The sequence below is a fragment of the Entelurus aequoreus genome, linkage group LG17 (assembly GCF_033978785.1).
Source record: "Entelurus aequoreus isolate RoL-2023_Sb linkage group LG17, RoL_Eaeq_v1.1, whole genome shotgun sequence".
In the NCBI taxonomy this organism is placed as follows: domain Eukaryota; kingdom Metazoa; phylum Chordata; class Actinopteri; order Syngnathiformes; family Syngnathidae; genus Entelurus; species Entelurus aequoreus.
In genome coordinates this window covers 34,895,020-34,914,791 of record NC_084747.1, presented here as the reverse complement: position 1 = coordinate 34,914,791, position 19,772 = coordinate 34,895,020, and the positions used below count along the sequence as shown (strand labels likewise).

At 41.4% G+C, this 19,772-nt stretch overlaps 1 protein-coding gene across 16 annotated transcripts in view; it reads left to right on the top strand.

The window, feature by feature from the left end:
• The window catches only part of atxn2 (ataxin 2), a 48,573-nt gene that overhangs the window by 22,083 nt on the left and 6,718 nt on the right, over positions 1 to 19,772 (top strand). For 3 of the 16 annotated variants that reach the window (XM_062025552.1, XM_062025559.1, XM_062025550.1), the window contains exons 5-21: positions 1,158 to 1,308; positions 1,925 to 1,939; positions 3,791 to 3,945; positions 4,050 to 4,141; positions 4,586 to 4,774; positions 4,845 to 5,017; positions 8,652 to 8,900; positions 9,757 to 9,942; positions 10,138 to 10,299; positions 10,381 to 10,482; positions 10,567 to 10,637; positions 15,923 to 16,248; positions 16,324 to 16,387; positions 16,664 to 16,813; positions 16,982 to 16,999; positions 17,430 to 17,502; positions 17,593 to 17,783. In XM_062025552.1, coding sequence (XP_061881536.1) covers positions 1,158 to 1,308; positions 1,925 to 1,939; positions 3,791 to 3,945; positions 4,050 to 4,141; positions 4,586 to 4,774; positions 4,845 to 5,017; positions 8,652 to 8,900; positions 9,757 to 9,942; positions 10,138 to 10,299; positions 10,381 to 10,482; positions 10,567 to 10,637; positions 15,923 to 16,248; positions 16,324 to 16,387; positions 16,664 to 16,813; positions 16,982 to 16,999; positions 17,430 to 17,502; positions 17,593 to 17,783 — 2,367 coding nt within the window. The remainder of the gene's footprint in view (positions 1 to 1,157; positions 1,309 to 1,924; positions 1,940 to 3,790; positions 3,946 to 4,049; positions 4,142 to 4,585; positions 4,775 to 4,844; positions 5,018 to 8,651; positions 8,901 to 9,756; positions 9,943 to 10,137; positions 10,300 to 10,380; positions 10,483 to 10,566; positions 10,638 to 15,922; positions 16,249 to 16,323; positions 16,388 to 16,663; positions 16,814 to 16,981; positions 17,000 to 17,429; positions 17,503 to 17,592; positions 17,784 to 19,772) is intronic. The other 13 variants (XM_062025563.1, XM_062025562.1, XM_062025551.1 and 10 more) reach the window with 11 other exon arrangements.

Here is a 19,772-nt window from a genome sequence, read left to right as displayed (position 1 = left end):
CCAAAGAAGCTAACATGCATATTTTTGGAATGTGGGAAGAAGCCACAGTACATGTAGAAAAACCACACGCGCATGGGCACAAGATGCACACTCCACACACACACACGTCCAAACAGAGGTTCAAAGACGCACCGGCTCACGGCGTAAAGTTAGATGTTATTTTCGGCAGTAATGTCAAAGCTAAGATATTTTACACAGGCTTGAATAAGAACTGCATCAATTAACCTGAAATAACCTTTCTCTTCAACTTTCTCTGCTTATTTTTGCTGGGTTCCAACTTCTTACTGCTAGGGGCTCGGCCAGCTGTGGCGCTCCAAACAGGCGATTCAGATATACAAGTTTTTTTTGTGTTTTTTTTTAAATAAAGCATAGAGGATGTTTTTCAAGCTTATTATGGCTAATAGTATGTAAATAATAGTAAAAAAAAAGTTTTTTATGTAAGAAAAAAAAAAAAAGTTAAACTGTGGTGGTTATGATTTTGCTGTGGCGTTGCGCCACGATCAAATATATGTAGGGGAAACCCAGGACAAACTGAACAGTGCAGTCGCGATCGATTGAATGCCTCAGAATACAATGACCTAGATTAATGAGAAGAGCCATTGAGTTTTTTTGACAAATAAGTCTTATACCTACTCAGTGATCTAGTGGTTAGAGTTTTCGCCCTGAGATCGGTAGGTTGTGAGTTCAAAACCCGGCCGAGTCATACCAAAGACTATAAAAATGGGACCCATTACCTCCCTGCTTGGCACTCAGCATCAAGGGTTGGAATTGGGCGTTAAATCACCAAACATGATTCCCGGGCGCGGCCACCGCTGTTGCCCACTGCTCCCATCACCTCCCAGAGGGTGATCAAGGGTGATGGGTCAAATGCAGATAATAATTTCGCCACACCTAGTGTGTGTGTGACAATCATTGGTACTTTAACTTTTATCTGCTATTTGACACACATGTCCATGATTTCCCCCTTGGAGCCGGAATTATTTTTAGCTGAAGAAATGAGACTGTCTCAACATCTTATGAAGCGCCACATCAACCAGGAAGTAGTGTGCTAAGGCATACTCAACTCAATTTTGTTAAGAGTCCACCTTGTAACATTCTAGTTTAGACTTTTGCGTTTTCTTGCTTGAATTTATTTTGTGTCACATTTCTTTTCCCAGTGCGACCTGGTATTAGACGCAGCCCACAGAAAGAGCCAAGAGCCGAGTGCGGGCCCCAGAAAAGAAGACATTGTAGAGAGCATCGTCTTCAAGGCTTCCGATGTCGTCGTAGTGTCCTTCAAAGACGTCGACCTTAACTTTGCCAGGAAAGGTACACAACACATTTTCTGGTTTTGTACATTAATCTTCATAAAACTCATGATGCATTCACTGTAAAAAAAAGGGGGCAGGGACTTTGTCACTCTGAATTCACACAGACTCGCAAATAACCACAAAGCTCAGTTAATCAGCGCATACTGTACATGGGTTGTCCTGATTTTTTTCTCCGCCTGTATTAACTTCCAAGCAGGGACTTTGTCGTGTGTCTTCTTTGAGAGGGTGCTCACTGAAGAATAATGTGAGGTATTGATTGGTCCTAAGGATGCCCTAGTGCAGCAAGAGCACTCAATAAAGACTGAATAAGTCTGTCCAATTCATTTTGACCCATGCAAGACTTCTTTAAGAACTATCGACTGTGTCAGGTTTTTTTTGTCTGGATATGGAACATGTGCGTTTCTGTCGAGTGGGGTGGGAACAATGATAGTACAACATTTATTATAACCTGTTGAAGCAAGGGATCATAGATTTGACACAATTTCCAACAACTCCACTGTTTATTATACGTTATTGTGTTGTGTAGGAAGTCAGTTGGTCAACACTGTGGTCATTCTGTCAGTCCATCTTCTGACTTTGTGTCATCTGTCTGTCTCTGCTCTCCCATGGTCTAGTTTCCTCTGACACAGGTAATATATATTGTCTGTTTTATCCTCCCACCTTTCTGTCCTGTAATCCATCTCTAATTGAAAATCAAACCTGTTGGAATTGCTAGTGTTGTTGCTTCTGCTGCTCATGTCCTGTATGGTGATCTAATCTGAGGGTTACTACACACAATAAAACAAGAACAGTGGAACAACTAAGGTGCTGGTAGTCCAAAAATAATCAATTCCTGAGTCAAATTATCTTCCTCAAAAACATATTAGTAAAATGTTAGAACAGTAGCACACAATCATTACTCTAAATGTCATTTTTAGCATGTATTCTTTTGCACAATCTTCTCTTTACATCCTATTTATGACATTGTGCAGATGTTACAAACATCACAAGAAAAAGCCAAATATGTGGAGTCAATGACTCGAAGCATTGATTTTGAGTTTACTGTATAATCTCCAGAGATGTTTGCGTGGGCCTCACGTGGTGTCATACAATAAGTGATGCTAAAAGCAAAAGACGGAGTTAATCCTTTGCTTGCTGACCTGAGCTCTAGTGAACTCTGGGTAAATATTTACATGCTCTGCTCAATTTCTAAAGGACAATTTGGTTGTAATTTCAATTTATATAATCTTAGTGTGGTCGACTTTAGAGGTTCCACTGTACTTGGTACATGTTTTTCACTAGTTCTTTCATAGTGTTGCTTTCAACGGAAAATGAGCAGGCTTCCACTTTAATTTTTTTCGCTGACATGCCATGCAAAAGCTGAATATGGCTCAGTCTAGATTGAGGATGCACTCACACGTACTATGTTGAATGCTCGCGTGTGAGCAATTGTGCCTTGTCTTCCTGGGGCAAGAAAAGTGCACCGCGCAGAAGTAAACTGGATTGTAGGAGTTGTTAGTGCACCAATTTGTATTTTTTGAAGTTGTAGGGCAAGCACACCTGCGTGATGTAAACACAGCCTTGCCTGCACCACAGCTCAGGTCTATAGTCAAGGACAGGACCACATGTTACAAGAAATATATTATCTCATTTCTGTTGAAAGTAACAAAGAACAATGCATTTGCTTTTAGAAGATTGGATTAAAATCCCAGGTATCTTTGATGTACTGATTGATTGACTGTTGATTGACTGCATTCTAAACGCATGCTTGCTTTGCCTAACGCTACCCGACCCAATGCGTATAACTCCCAGTTACATGATGGACAGCCGTCCTCAAGTCAATCTTTGTTAACTTCACATAGACCCTTTTAGCCCATTCTTATGCATTTGTAGTCCCTCTAACTTGTTATGACTGATGTGCTTTATGCTGCCCATTGATGTGTTAGTAGTTTGTAAGTAAGATTGAAATATTAGAAAATTACTTTCCTCATCATGTCTACATTTTGCCACAAAGACAGTGATTATACTAGGGGTGTCCAAATATTTTCCATTGAAGGCTGCATAATGAAAAATCAAAGAATGCTGGGGTCATTTTGATATTTGTCATATTAAAAAATAACATTTTAGATTTTTTTCTTGTTAGACTACACATTTTTGCCCTTTTAATTTACTTTTTTTTAATAGGAATCGGGTTTTTACAATGTGCTGAGGGCCTTTATAAAATTAGCTGCTTGCCACAAATGACCTCCGGGCCGCACTTTGGACACCCCTGTGCCATACTGTTCTAATTACAGCTTGACTTAATAATCATCAGCACAGGCATTGGCTTTTAATTTTAAAAAGGATGCTATTTTAGTAAGTAGTTGCATTAAGTGTGTGGGTTTGAAAAAACTCTTGGATATCTTGTGGCAAATATTCTGAAGGCATGCGTGCTTTCTAGAGTACAGTATAAGTACATCGTATCTGCTTTCTGTTTGTATGTATTGTTTGTGTGTCTGCAGAGCCTAAAGGTGTATCCTTGCGTGTCTCAGATAACTTCACAGACACCGCAGTGAGCGGCAGAATCAATGGCGAGCACAAAGAGAAAGATCTGGAGCCCTGGGATGGTGGAGAGACCCACAATTCTGACAGCCTCGAGTCTCTGGATACTGATGTGGTGTGAAAACATGACACTAAGCCACAACAAACACTGACATTTGGTTTTTGACTGTATAGACAGGAAAAAAAACAATCTGCTGCTTTTTTATTTTTTGTTTTCAGTCTAACGGTTGGGACCCCAATGATATGTTCAAGTACAACGAGGAGAAGTATGGGGTCTTGTCAACTTATGACAGCAGCCTGTCCACATATACGTAAGGAACACTACTGTGCTGTGCTGTGTCAATAATTCTGCATTATTTATTAAGGAAAATGTCAAAACATTCCCTGCCACACAATGTTGACAAACGTGATAGTAGTCATGCAAACTAATCAAACAAGTACAGTGCATCCGGAAGGTATTCACAATGCTTCACTTTTTCCACATTTTCTAGTATTACAGCCAGATTCCAAAGTGGATTAAATCAATTTTCTCCCTCCAAAATTCTACATACAGCATAAAAACATAATGGCAACAATGTTTTGTGTGGGAAATTTATTAAAAAGAAAGAACTAAGAAAAGCACATGTACATTAGTATTCACATTTTGCAGCTTTAGCCAAGAGATCTCAGGTGCTCCCCGTTTCCACTGATCATCCTTGAGATGTTTCAGCAATGATTTATTTCTTCATCTATTTTTTTGTCACGTTACTTTCCAGGGTCCCACTAGAGCGTGATAACTCGGAGGAATTCCTGAAGAGGGAAGCTCGAGCTGCCCAGCTGGCTGAGGAAATAGAAGCCAGCTCCACGTACAAGGCCCGCGTGGCACTGGAGAACGACGAACGGTCCGAGGAGGAGAAGTTTACCGCCGTGGTCCGAGGGGAAAGAGAGATGCACACGTTGAGCAGGTGAGACTGTACCAGTGGATCCTGAACAGCTCTTGATTCAATCATGTATTGATCAAGTGTTCGCTTACAGGGAGAACAAGTACATTCCCCCAGGGCAGAGAAACAGGGAGGCAATGTCATGGGGGCCCGGACGGCAGAATTCGCCACGCCTGACTCCGAACTCAGCTGGACCTGCAACTCCTCGTGCGGGATTGCACGACTATAGTCTAAGCCCAGGCGCCGACCAGAGGGTGGTAAATGGAGGTATGGGTGGTGCATGGCCTGTTATATTTTACTCTCAACATTTACACAGGGAGGTAAAGCTCATCATACACTTCAATATGAACATTTCTGAACTGAAGTTAAACTTTGTTCATTTTCTTAACCCCTAAATTATTTTTAGCATCACTGTCATGTTTATTATTATACCTAATATTGGGGCGGCGATGTTTGAATGGTAGAGCGGTCATTGTGTATGACACTTCACCCACATTGCTGCCGGTGCCAGTTAGTTTGTGGCTGATCTCCTTTTAAAAAGAGATACCTAATCCTGGATAAATAAAGGTTCAAATAAATAAGTGGAACCTCTAGCAGAAGCACAAGTTATTTCATGACTCAGTAACTTCCAAGTGGTTGTAATTTAAAAAATGTTTTTCCTAGAAATTAATTTAAAGTGCCAAGGTAAAACTGATACCATCATAAAACCTTAACAATACATTCGATGTTTTAAGTAGGGATAACTATTATTTTTTAAAATTTAGACCCCGAGAGGGACAAGCGGTGGAAAATGGATGGATAGGTTTAACAGTAGTTTGTGCCCACCTGGAGGTAAAAAAGACACAAACAAAGGTAGATTTGACAGACGATTTGTCTTAACAAAAGCCGGTATCTTGAATGATGGTAAAGGGCTGGACGTCCAATGACATCGTTTTCATGATGATCACAGATCGCTTTAGCCCTTACCTCTGGCAAACTTTTTGCACTTTTCAAACGACGAGGCGAAAAGAACGAGGCTTCTTTAGCAGCAGACATCTCCTTAGGCTTTCAAAACACAGTTGTAGCGATGTTTGTGTCTCAGGTGGCTAACCAGGTTTGATGTGTTAAAGTTCAATGTTTTTTTTTCCTCCTTGTGGAATGTTAGCTGATGCAGATAGCACCAAATGTCTTTCAATACTCTTCGTGTCAAACAGCGAGTTAAACACGAACAACGCCATGTTTGTCTACAATAAGCTCAGGGGAAGTTTATGGCTGGCCATTTACAGCAAAAAGAAAAGGAGCGCTTGATTGACTTAGCCTAACCCACGTACAGCAGAGTACGAGTGATATTGCCTCATTGGAGCGCTTTTTTAATGTTCTCGGATTTATGGGTGACGTCATTATTCCGAGGGAGGTGCTGGACATTGAGTCCGAATGGACCATGTTCCGCGCCTCTATTGTCGAGGCGGCTGATTGGAGCTGTGGCCGCAAGGTAGTTGGTGCCTGTCGTGGCGGTAATCCTAGAACCCGTTGGTGGACACCGGCGGTGAGGGATGCCGTCAAGCTGAAGAAGGAGTCCTATCGGGTTTTTTTGGCACATAGGACTCCTGAGGCAGCGGACAGGTACCGACAGGCCAAGCGGTGTGCGGCTTCGGCGGTCACGGAGGCAAAAACTCGGACATGGGAGGAGTTCGGGGAGGCCATGGAAAACGACTTCCGGACGGCTTCGAAGCGATTCTGGACCACCCGCCGCCTCAGGAAGGGGAAGCAGTGCACTATCAACACCGTGTATGGTGAGGATGGTGTTCTGCTGACCTCGACTGCGGATGTTGTGGATCGGTGGAGGGAATACTTGGAAGACCTCCTCAATCCCACCAACACGTCTTCCTATGAGGAAGCAGTGCCTGGGGAATCTATGGTGGGCTCTCCTATTTCTGGGGCTGAGGTTGCTGAGGTAGTTAAAAAGCTCCTCGGTGGCAAGGCCCCGGGGGTGGATGAGATCCGCCTGGAGTTCCTTAAGGCTCTGGATGCTGTGGGGCTGTCTTGGTTGACAAGACTCTGCAACATCGCGTGGACATCGGGGGCGGTACCTCTGGATTGGCAGACCGGGGTGGTGGTTCCTCTCTTTAAGAAGGGGAACCGGAGGGTGTGTTCTAACTATCGTGGGATCACACTCCTCAGCCTTCCCGGTAAGGTCTATTCAGGTGTACTGGAGAGGAGGCTACGCCGGATAGTCGAACCTCGGATTCAGGAGGAACAGTGTGGTTTTCGTCCTGGTCGTGGAACTGTGGACCAGCTCTATACTCTCGGCAGGGTCCTTGAGGGTGCATGACAGTTTGCCCAACCAGTCTACATGTGTTTTGTGGACTTGGAGAAGGCATTCGACCGTGTCCCTCGGGAAGTCCTGCGGGGAGTGCTCAGAGAGTATGGGGTATCGGACTGTCTGATTGTGGCGGTCCGCTCCCTGTATGATCAGTGCCAGAGCTTGGTCCGCATTGCCGGCAGTAAGTCGGACACGTTTCCAGTGAGGGTTGGACTCCGCCAAGGCTGCCCTTTGTCACCGATTTTGTTCATAACTTTTATGGACAGAATTTCTAGGCGCAGTCAAGGCGTTGAGGGGATCTGATTTGGTGGCTGCAGGATTAGGTCTCTGCTTTTTGCAGATGATGTGGTCCTGATGGCTTCATCTGGCCAGGATCTGCAGCTCTCAGTGGATCGGTTCGCAGCTGAGTGTGAAGCGACTGGGATGAGAATCAGCACCTCCAAGTCCGAGTCCATGGTTCTCGCCCGGAAAAGGATGGAGTGCCATCTCCGGGTTGGGGAGGAGACCCTGCCCCAAGTGGAGGAGTTCAAGTACCTCGGAGTCTTGTTCACGAGTGAGGGAAGAGTGGATCGTGAGATCGACAGGCGGATCGGTGCGGCGTCTTCAGTAATGCGGACGCTGTATCGATCCGTTGTGGTGAAGAAGGAGCTGAGCCGGAAGGCAAAGCTCTCAATTTACCGGTCGATCTACGTTCCCATCCTCACCTATGGTCATGAGCTTTGGGTTATGACCGAAAGGACAAGATCACGGGTACAAGCGGCCGAAATGAGTTTCCTCCGGGTGGCGGGGCTCTCCCTTAGAGATAGGGTGAGAAGCTCTGCCCTCCGGGGGGAGCTCAAAGTAAAGCCGCTGCTCCTCCACATCGAGAGGAGCCAGATGAGGTGGTTCGGGCATCTGGTCAGGATGCCACCCGAACGCCTCCCTAGGGAGGTGTTTAGGGCACGTCCGACCGGTAGGAGGCCACGGGGAAGACCCAGGACACGTTGGGAAGACTATGTCTCCCGGCTGGCCTGGGAACGCCTCGGGATCCCCCGGGAGGAGCTGGACGAAGCGGCTGGGGAGAGGGAAGTCTGGGCTTCCCTGCTTAGGCTGCTGCCCCCACGACGCGACCTCTGATAAGCGGAAGAAGATGGATGGATGGATGGATGGTCATTATTCCTCTTATCAGCTTGACAATTATCAGTCCAATATTTATCATGCTCCCCTACATTTCAACATTGTTAACTTTGATACAAGTGCAAAAAACAAGTTAACTTCTCTTCAGTTAAACTACTCAGCATGAAGACACCGGATGGTATTTGCGGTCATACAGTTACCTTCTGGTGTTTTAAATGTACTGCTAGAAACAAAAAAGTTTGTGATATGCTTTAATCATATAGAACATATTATTTTTGTAGTTGCATGCATTTCTAATTAGTGTTTTTGTTGCTTAATTTTATGACTGTCTTTATCCTTGTCTAATAGTTTTTTAAAGCCTTGTTGTTGCGTCTCATGTTAATCAATTGCATCCACCTTTATGTTCTTGCTATATGCTTCTTTTTTCCATTGTGATCATGGTCTGCTGTGTCATCCTTGATTATTTGTCCTTCCTTCTTTTAGGTTCATCCCATTGGCCCTCACCCTGTCCATCCCCTTCCTCCCGCTCCCTCCCTCGTTACCAGCCCGGCCCTTCCTCTTTGCCTCCTCGGGCAGCCACGCCCACCAGGCCACCCTCCAGACCCCCTTCTCGACCTTCCAGGCCTTTATCTCATTCATCCCACCCCTCTTATCCCTCTTCCTCGTCTCCCTTTCCCCACCATGGGCCGTCGTCGCCGGCCTCCACTCTGCCCAAACGCATGTCTTCAGAAGGTACCCACATCAGTGTGGCGTAGACCTGGGCAAAGGCATGAGTTGAAGGTGGATGGATTGATCTTAACCACAGAGTGCTGCTCCCTGCTTTATTGTGTCCTAAAAGTTAAATCATAGATACTCTCAAAAGTGTAGGTCTAGTGAGGAGCAATAATGTAAGGTTAAGTTGCTGACGCAAAATGACTTGTGAGGATTTAGTTGGCCACATCCTGTTTTGGATACCCTAAGTTCCCCTTAATATAAGGGTTTTTAGCAAAATTACAAAAATAATTTTCAGTCAATTAATAAAAGCTATATTATAAACTGGATAGCTCCAAATATACTGTAGAAGTTTTGTGATAATGTGAGTAAATATGCATTGATGTGTCTTTTCCAACTCTTGGGATTTAAGCATCTCTAGTTAATGCATCAAATAAGGTTGAATTTCTGATACAATTTGTAAATACATTGATATTTCCGAAATTTGCAAATAAAAGATTGTGTCAATGACAACTTCAGCATAATCCATGTCATTCATGGAATATTAATTTTCCAGTATGACTTGTTTGTGACTTCCCTTTTCCCCCCTCTTTGGTAGTATAGGGCGTCACCTGACTCACAAAGTTTATTACCCGCACAAACTCTGATAGTTGGTAAATCTATCCAGCACCACCTTGCCTTTTCCCTCCGATCTCCCCCAGTCTTTTTGTTGTTCACTTGGCTGCAGTTTGAATCGTTTGGTGTGTTTGGTCTGATCACTTCTCTGGTACTAACTAGCATGCTTAGCACTCCCAACACTCCGGGTGTGACCTTATGTGACCTTTAACGACTAAACACCACTCTCAAATGTCTTTGTTTTGTGTTTTCGTTACTGTAGGTCCATCAAGGATGTCCCCCAAATCCCAGAGGACGCCCCGTGCTCACAGAGTGCCTCCCAGCAGGACAACAGGAATACCACCAGGAGTGGATCTAATTTCCCACAATTCCCCAGGAGATCTCCCAGTGACTCCATCCAACAGAGGAAACTCCTCAGGAGGAACGTGGTCTTCTGTAGTTAGTGGAGGTAGACCGTCTGCTGTTTTCCATGTTTACTAGCATAGTTTGGTTCAGTTCACCACGTTACAGGTTAGACCAGTGAACACCAAAGATCATGTCATTTGTAGGTGCTTTGACCTGTTCTTGGAGAACAGGACAAAGGAATGGAGAAAAAAACCCACAATTATATCTACACAATTTAAGTGTAATCTCTCTTCTTTAGCTCACAGACCGCGCTCCCCTCGTCAGAACAGCATGGCCGGAGCGTCCCCTTCCTCCGCATCCCCACAGACAGGAACAGCTCCTGTGGACACTTTTGCCACGCCGAGGTCCGCGTCCTCCCCGACTGCTGCTAGTTCTGCCCCCAGCATGGTTGCTGGAGATAGTAAGTCATTTAAAGTTTGGGCACAGGCCCTCACAACTGCTTCATTTTACTGTACAGTCAAATTGTGACTTCTCTGTGCAGTAAAAGAATGTCGCGTCCAGGAGACGAGACAGACGTCCCCCAAAGCCAACAAAGACAACATAAAGGACAGTTCAACCAGTGTCAACAGAGCAGTGTGTAAAGGTAGTTTGCATTCCTTAAAGCACTAAAACACAACTTATTTGGGTTTTTGGTCATATCCCTAAATATTTTTTCTGTCCCTTACAGGTCCTCCCTCTTTCGCACCTGACCACAGAAAACAACTAGACAATTTAAAGAAATTTAGTGAAGATTTTAGGGTGAGTATCTTTACTGAAATGCTGAAAAATGCTCATGTTGCTGTCACGCCTCTTAAGGCTGTGCTTCAATTCGCACACTTGCGTACTTTTAGCTTTTTTAATTGCATATAGCTCGGTCAGTACACGGATTGTAATGGTCGCCGTCTTGGCTATGTAATAAAAGAGAAAGGACTAATTCGAATGGTTGCAATTCCCGATTGAAAAGGAGAGAAGGAGAATCCGATAAATATTGCACTCATCATTTTTGATAAGTGCGCAACGACGGAGTCAATATTGGAAAGCCTGACTGTAGGGCTGGCTGTCTGCGATGAAGGATTTTCTTAGTCAAATCTGATTTGTTAGAATTGATTTTTAGAGAAAAATGTAATGCATTAGATAAAAAATTGCTTTTGCAGAATAAATAATAATTACTATTTGAAATCGTTATGTTCAAGTGTACATATCAGACCAGAATAAGTTGGAAAAAATGCACATAAATGATCATCACCTTTATACAGTTGACAATCAGTTGAATCTATGGCATTTTTGTTGTTTTTTTAAAGAGAAATAAACAAATTGTGATAATGTATAACTGTCTACTGGCTGGTCAATAGGTGTCAGTAATGTCACATGGATGTAGATTTAGTCACTATGAGGCAGGCCTAGTCAACCGGCGGCCTGGGGGCTACATTCGGCCCGCCAAAGCTTGTCATTTGGTCCGCCGAACATCGCCCAAATAGACATAATGAAACCATTTAAACTAGGGAGGCTCATGTATGCCGTACTCCCGCCATCCCACAGGGGGCAAAAGCAAGGCATATGTGAGTAAAAAAAGACTACCGGTACTCATTAAACCCTTCAAATAATCAAAACAAATTGCAAAAATCTGACATTTAACAACGACTTGACAACAAAGTATGAATGTTCTGCCCCAAACGACTGCTCAAGTCATTGTTCCCTGGCGGACCTTTTAAGCTTCAGTGTTCTAGACAAGCAGCAATGACGGTGGAAATCCACACTTGTAAGTTTCATAACAAAATTGAGTAAGTAGATATTGTGCATGAAGATATTTGGTTTGTTTTGTATTGAAATTGCTGACTTCATGGTGTCTTGTGTATTCGTGGTCTTGTTGTTTTTTGTGTAAGAGTAACTCTGGCGATTAAAGCTCGTTTAATACATGTGTGATAATTTGACCAGTAGAGGGCGATAACTCGGGATGATGTTTGATAAGAAATTATCGAGTTCGAGCCTGTTATCGAATCCTCTTATCGAACCGATTCCTTATCGATTCTCTTATTGAGTCCAGATGGGTTGTTGTATATGGAAAAAAACACACATTTGATTTAACAAAAGCTCACTTTTATTATATAAGAAAAAAATAAAATCTAATAAATAAATAAATAAATATTGACTGTTACCCCCCTAAAAAAGTAAAATAAAATAACGAAATATTGACTGTTGTTACCCAAAGTATATTAAGTGGGATTTTTCAGAAAAACAAATATATACAGTAACACAAAAACAACCTGTCTCTGTGATCACTGTAGGTGTATAAATAATAATATAGTGTTAAATAAAATCAGTCCCTTGGGCACAAAACTGAAAATAATACAGCTCTCCAAAAAGTGCACTTCTGCTGCTATTTGACATAACTGTTTGTTATGATGCTTTGACATTTTTGCACTTTATTTCTTTATTGAAAGAAAATTCTATGAAGAGAAAAGTTGTTTGCAAATGTGGTTACAATGCTAAAAAATTAAAAGTTAAAGCTAAAAAAATAAATACACTTTATTGAGTTAAAATCTTTCTTTATAGGGGGAAAGATGTGATGTTATGAGCTAGGGAAAATAACAACTACACTACCCAGCATGCAACGGGAGTGACGAGCATGCGCGCTAGCCCCGAAAAGTGTTGCATGTTGCCACGCTGTGAAAGTAAACGTCAAGAACTCAGCCAACACGCCTCATCTGCATTATTTATAATTAGACAGACAACACATATACAGTGTGATTTTGTTTTGTTTACAGGGAAAGAAAAACAAAAGTTAAAAAAGGGAGATATAGGTTGTATATATATGTATGTGCTGCGGTTGCTTTAAGAATGTTGCGACAGCTGCCGTAAAGGAGGTGCGTTGCTAGCCTGGTTGCTATGTTTCCGGTTGGTTGTAAAAGTGTTCGTCATGTGTTTGTACCCTGCTCAAATCTCTCAGTAAAGTTATTCATTGGATTATACCTTTTTGTTTTGAACTTTATTACACCTTGGAGCGCTTTTTCCGGTCCGTTGTTTTCCTGCTTTCGCTATCTGCGCCTAATGACTGAGCTACGTGACGTCATTTCTTGTGATGTCCCACGGAGCATTTCTGGTCGGGACGGGATTTGAATAAAGAACTAACTCTTTTTCTTTATTATAGTGGTCTCGATAACGGGTACCGGTTCTCAAAAAGGGATTCGAGTCAGAGGACTCTGTTCTTTTCTTATCGAACAACCGGGAAAACCGGTTTCGAGTATCATCCCTCGCGATAACGCTACACCTTAAGTTTAATTGTGATGAGTCACATTCATTGTGTGCAATGTTTGATGTGGATGTTGTTTAATTTCTATATGCGTAAACATCTGTAGTTTATTCTAGGAATGTATTAACACTAGGGGTGTGGGGAAAAATCGATCCGAATTTGAATTGCGATTCTCACGTTGTGCGATTCAGAATTGATTCTCACTTTTAAAAAATAGATTTTTTTTTTTTAAATGTATTTATTTAAAAAACAATTTTTTTTAAAAAATAAATCAATCCAACAAATACAATACACAGCAATACCATAACAATGCAATCCAATTCCAAACCCGACCCAGCAACACTCAGAACTGCAATAAAGAGAGCAATTGAGGAGACACAAACACGACACAGAACAAACCAACAACAACAGTATCAATATTAGTTACAATTTCAACATAGCAGTGATTAAAAATCCCTCATTGACATTTATAAAAAATAAAAAAATAAATGAACAATAGTGTCACAGTGGCTTACACTTGCATCGCATCTCATAAGCTTGACAACACAATGTGTCCAATATTTTCACAAAGATAAAATAAGTCATATTTTTGGTTCATTTAATAGTTAAAACAAATTTACATTAATGCAATCAGTTGATAAAACATTGTCCTTTACAATTATAAAAGCTTTTTACAAAAATCTACTACTCTGCTTGCATGTCAGCAGACTGGGGTAGATCCTGCTGAAATCCTATGTATTGAATGAATAGAGAATAGTTTTGAATCAGGAAAAAAACGTTTTTGAATCGAGAATCGTGTTGAATTGAAAAAAAATAGATTTTGAATCAAATCGTGACCCCAAGAATCGATATTGAATCGAATCGTGGGACACCCAAAGATTCACAGCCCTAATTAACACTAAACCTTCTATTTTATTTATGTAAAACACACAATTGATGAATTGTAATGTTTATTGTATGTTTTTATTTTTAGTCTTACAAACCTAAATAAAAGAAGTGTAAAGAAGTAAAACTGAGGAAGGAAAATAATTCAATAGAAGGAACATCAATCCCCAACAAAACTTCTGGAGCTTCTGTTTCTACATACTGTTAACTATCTGTCTAGCTGGAAACAAATAGCGAGGACAGAATAATGAATTTATTGACAGTGCAGTGTGGAAGCCGATGTGTTTACTTTGCAATTAAGTAAACATCAGACATCAGTCTTGAAACTGCAGCTCTCTTCATTATGTAGTTGAATAGCCCTGCTATAAGGTTATTCTTCTAAAGTACTTACAGGTATAAAAATAATACTGTCTTTAATTTTAAGTGCAAAAAAACAGATCTTATTTGCAACTTTTTCCACCTCAAAAAAGGTTAAACCATCCAGATATTCAAATAAAGTAGAGATTCAGTTTCAGTTTATTTCGAACATGCATACGATACAATGTAATGTAATGCATCACATATTTCCAGTTCCATTACAGCACGTCTGAAAAGGAGTAGGAAGAAGCAGAGCCTGTTTAATCATACCCCTTTTCATATCATAGCAATATTATCCAATTTCCTTGTTCTGTTTGCAACAGACCAGTGAATAAATAAATGGTATACTATAAGTAAGTAAACAAATATTAAACACATAAATAATAATTATTTAAAAAAAAAAAAAAAAAAGGTTCAAGATGTTGAAAGTTGACCACTTGTTGATCTGTTGAAGCAGTGTCTGTCATCAGGTTCTCCTCGTTTAACTGCTATTGCATAGGAACAAGGATTGATGCGTAGCCCTGCAATGATAATGTCATTCTGTCATGTAAACTGATCCACTTCCTCTTTGATGTTTTCCAATACATTGAAATTCCCCAGACTGGTGATATCTTGTTGTGTCTAGCTGTTGTCTCAATTCAGCCATCTCCTCCCTGAAGTTCTTCAAATCAGTGTTATTTAGTTGCAACTGCTGCCACAATGTTTCTATCTTCATTGTAATGATCTTCACAACACTGCTGTTGTCCCAATGGGTGTTTGTCTTGCTGCTTGTCATTCGACTGTTGGCACAATGTTGCATCCTCCTCTTTAAGCTTCTCCACCTCCCGTTTTAATGCTTTGGATTGTTTGGTGAGGTCCTTTACTCTGGTGTAGCACTACGAAGACATCAAACTTGAGTAAATAAAGGAAGTAAAAGTCATTGCAAAGGTTCTGTATATGATCCTTCGGCTGAATCATGACCTCTGCAAGCGGAAAGCTACACCTTGGCGGTGATGCAACGCCGTGTCCATTTTCCAAATAGTTCCATGTCTGGCAGCGGTGCGTTTCGATGAGCCTTACATTTCTATGTAGAAACATCCTCCCAACACCATTGGTAAAAAGATTCTTATGTGCAGACAAAGTCTTCTTAGAGTAAGAGATCACAAAACACGGCCAGTTTTACCAGGAAGCAACGGCTGTTCTAAGGAAAAGCCTGAAGTGACAGCTGAAATTTTAAGCAAGTCAGAGTGATCTCTTGTGCTCTTCAAACTATTTGTCTGCACACAAGAATATTTTACTAATATTTAAAGTAGACATGATGAATGCAATCAAGCTATCCTCCCACCTGCTGTACGCGAGGGGCCTCAGCAGGTACTCAACTCGCCTGAGCTCTGATGGTGAGAGGAATGGGGTTTATTGTCCGACCATCAGAACTCCTCCAAATTGAAACGACAAATCTTGGACTATTGGAAGACCGCCCCAGTACTCCGTATACTTATTGAAGTGTGCAGACCGGTGTATTTGATTGTAAACACAGCCTAACTCTTCCTATGGACTTTTCTTCATCTTTCAGTTGCAGTCTAGTTCCAACTCGGACCCTGCCTCTGACAACATGATCACAAAGCCTTCAAGAGATCCCGCGGCCAAGCTTGCAGACGCCCCCTTGGATAAATCCCCCATAGTGAGCCCCGAAGACCATAGCGACTCCGCCCCGTCCACAGGCACCATCAACACGAGTAAGCCCGGCAGCCCCGCCGCACTGTCCCCGTCTCCTTCAGGCCCAGATCAGAAGAGGGTTGGGCTGGATGTGACGTCGCAAGGGGTTCAGACAACGGCCATGTCCACATTTGGCGGGCCCAAGCATGAAGAAAAAGAGGACAAAAAGGAGGCGGTGCAAGAGTGAGTAGAGCTGTATGAGTCTGTCAATACAGTCAAATAGTGCAAAAAATAATAATTTGTTGTTTTTTTTCCTAGTCAAGTGAGGAAGTCAACCTTAAACCCCAACGCTAATGAGTTCAAGCCAAGGTTTAACACACAGGTGAGGGGGCAGCCAATCACTTTAAATACTTCTTTTAGGAGTTTTTAATGACCAGACCTTTATTAGGAGAAAGGCGGTTATTTGGGCACATGTTGTGTGTTGTGGTAAAGATGTCTTCTAGTTTGTGACACATGGTATGAGTTCTTGTAAGTGTAAATACCGCTACATAGCTTTCTATTTCTTAAAACAAATATTAATACTGTGTTTTCAGAGCAGAGAATATTATTTGAGGATATTTAATATAAAGCATGACAAATGTTTCCATGTTGCTCTCAGCAGCCTAAACCAGCAAACACCCCAACGCCACCCCGGCCCCAAGGCCAGCCAAGCCCCTCCATAGTGGTCCAGCAGCCCCCTACCGTCTACAGTCAGACAATGTGCTTCCCCCAGATGTATCCTCTTACACCAGTTAGTCCCGGCGTGCAGGTGAGACATGCGCCTCTTTGCGAGCGGACATGTGTGACGGCTTTCAAGTGTAATTTTCATCGTGTTGCTTTAAGAACAACTTGGTGATCCAACATCAATACACAGATTTTCCCTTTTCTTCCCCCCTCCTCCTCTTCCTTTCTCACTGTCTCTCTCTCGCTCCATTAGAAAAGCATAATATGGAAGGTTTGTGAATTTTTTTTAAATTTCCATTCTTTTTTTCATGATATCCTTTTGTTTACATTTTTGTTAAAGCCCAATCAGCCTTTAAGAAGTTTGCTTGCTTGTCACTTTTTAACGCATTCAGATGTTGGTTTGCCAACTTCTTATTGCAATTCATCCTCTTCTGGACTTTTCTTTTAAAGCTGCTAGCAGTTCAGTTCTTGCTGTGCATGGGGTTTATTGACAGGAAAGTTTGTTTGTAAGCGTAAAATATAGATTGCATGTGAGTCAAGGTAAGACATGACGCCTACAGTCTTGACATGCTTGTGCCCTTTTTGTTAAGACCATTCAAAGGTGTATAGTCAACATAGAAGAATACTTAAGTTGTGCAAGAAATGTCACCTAATTAAGTATAAAAATCATTCCTTCCATCTTCATATTACTCCCATTGCAGTCTCCAGCGATGTACCAGGTCCAGATGCCTCACATGACTGTAAACCAGACCAAACCATACAGACCAGGTAAAGGTGAGAACTATGTGCCTTCTCTACTCACAGCATCCCCTTCTAAAGTTGCATTTTGCGATATGTTCATTTTTGTCTATTCGCTATGGTCAGTGCCCAACATGAACCAGCAGAGGTCAGACCAGCATCACCCACCAGGCACACCCATCATGCACCCTGCTACGGCAGCGGGTCCGCCAATCATCACGCAGAGCCCCGCCTACTCTGCCCAGTACTTTACCTGCAGCCCGCAACAGTTTGCCAGTCAGCCGCTGGTCCAGCAGATGCCGCACTACCAGTCACAGGTCTTTTACGGTTTATGAACGCTTGATGTTGGATGTACATTTTTTTAATAATTTTAAAATAAAAATAGTTAAGTAACAATAAAAATCAGTCAAATAGTAGTGGTACCACAGCATACCGTACCGTCTCGTAATCTGTGTGAATCGGAAACACAATATATCGGACAATACGGCATCATACTTACTGTGATATATCGCATTGTAATCTGAGTGAATTTCACTGTTGCTTTTTAATCTGAGTATTGTATTTGAATTATAGTGAATCTTCAGTTCTGTAACCAGTGTTAATTTTGTTAACAAATAACTTTTGTCTTAGTTATTGTCAACAACCTATAATAAAAACAAATGCACATTGATTAAGACAATGCCAAAATTACCTGACATTTTAGTCAATAAATAAAAATGAGACGAAAAAGTTGCCAGAAACCAAATCCAATCATATTTAATTTTGTTTTGTGGATGGACAGGACAAATTGGGAATATATCCAGTCAAAGCTCTTTCACAGCGCACATATGAAGAGGGTTTGGGAGTTAGTTACAAAGGAGAGCCAATTTAGTGCTTTTCTTTGTGAGATGAAGAAAGTTGGATTTCTCACCACCAAAACAAAACTGGATGTATTTAACATGCTCTGCATCGTAATATGTGTACACCTGGGAGAAACAGAAGACGATACGTTTCATTTTTCACGCTATGACGTCATCAGCAGGCGAGTCATTGAAACATCTACACAACTGTGAGTTGGCCAGAGCTAATACTACCTTATTACTTCTTTACAAAAAATAATCCAAGTAATTTTCTCTGCCTCAAGGAATCGTTTATTTAATGCTAAAGCTAAAGACATGACAACTTTTAATGTGGTCCAACGGGCTTACATCACACATGCAGCAAAAGGAGGAAGTGGGTGTAGCAGTTGAGAATTATAATTGCAACACCACATCATCAGAAGGGTAAAACTAACCTGTCTCACGTTTTTTATATTTTTTAATTTGAGAGACATTTATAAACACCCGTGACCCCAAAAAGGGACAAGCGGTAGAAAATGGATGGATGGATGGGCATTTATAAACAAATTCAATTTACCCCGCCACATAGGTGTATTTGCTGCTTCCTATTCTCCTGCGCTCATAAACAAATTATGATGAAAGTCTGGCAGCATGCATCGTAACTCTGCTTTACAACACACATACTTGGCAGAGACATAGCAGAAAAAAAATTGGAAAAGTGCCTGAAAGCTAAAGTAAATGTTCAGATTGACCTGTGGAGCAAAACCTTACTAACAGCATTCTTCCTGACCTTAAAGGTTATGCTACTTTTGTGGTAAACAAATGTTTTGCAAGTCAACCTAATAAAGGTGCTTTCAAGGAAACTTTAAATTTCAATTTAAATTCTCCTACTGTATAATTGTGAATTGAATCACCTATAGACTTAGACTTCCTTTTTATTTGTCATTCAAATTTGAACTTTACAGCACAGATAAGAACGAAATTTCATTACATAAGCTCATGGCAGTGCAGGATAAAAAATAAAAAAAAGCAATAAGGTGCATATATAAATAAATTAATATATATAAATAATATATATATATATATATATATAAAATAAATAAATATATATAAATAAATAGATTACTGTACAGATAAATATATTGCACTTTTTCATATGTGTCCACGTTTATGGATGCATGTTATATTGTCTTTCTTATTCCAGCGAGTTAATCCATTTTGGGGGGAGTTGAGGGGATAATTTAATTATGATGCGTTTAAGAGTCTTACGGCCTGAGGGAAGAAGCTGTTCCAGAACCTGGAGGTTCTGCTTCGGAGGCTCCGGAACCTCTTTCTAGAGTCCAGCAGTGAAAACAGTCCTTGGTGGGGGTGGGAGGAGTCTTTGCAGATTTTCTGAGCCCTGGTCAGGCATATATATAACTGCAGTAAATCTCAAAGTATTGCATTGTAACAAGGATAATCCTATTGGATTCATCGTAATCAGTGATT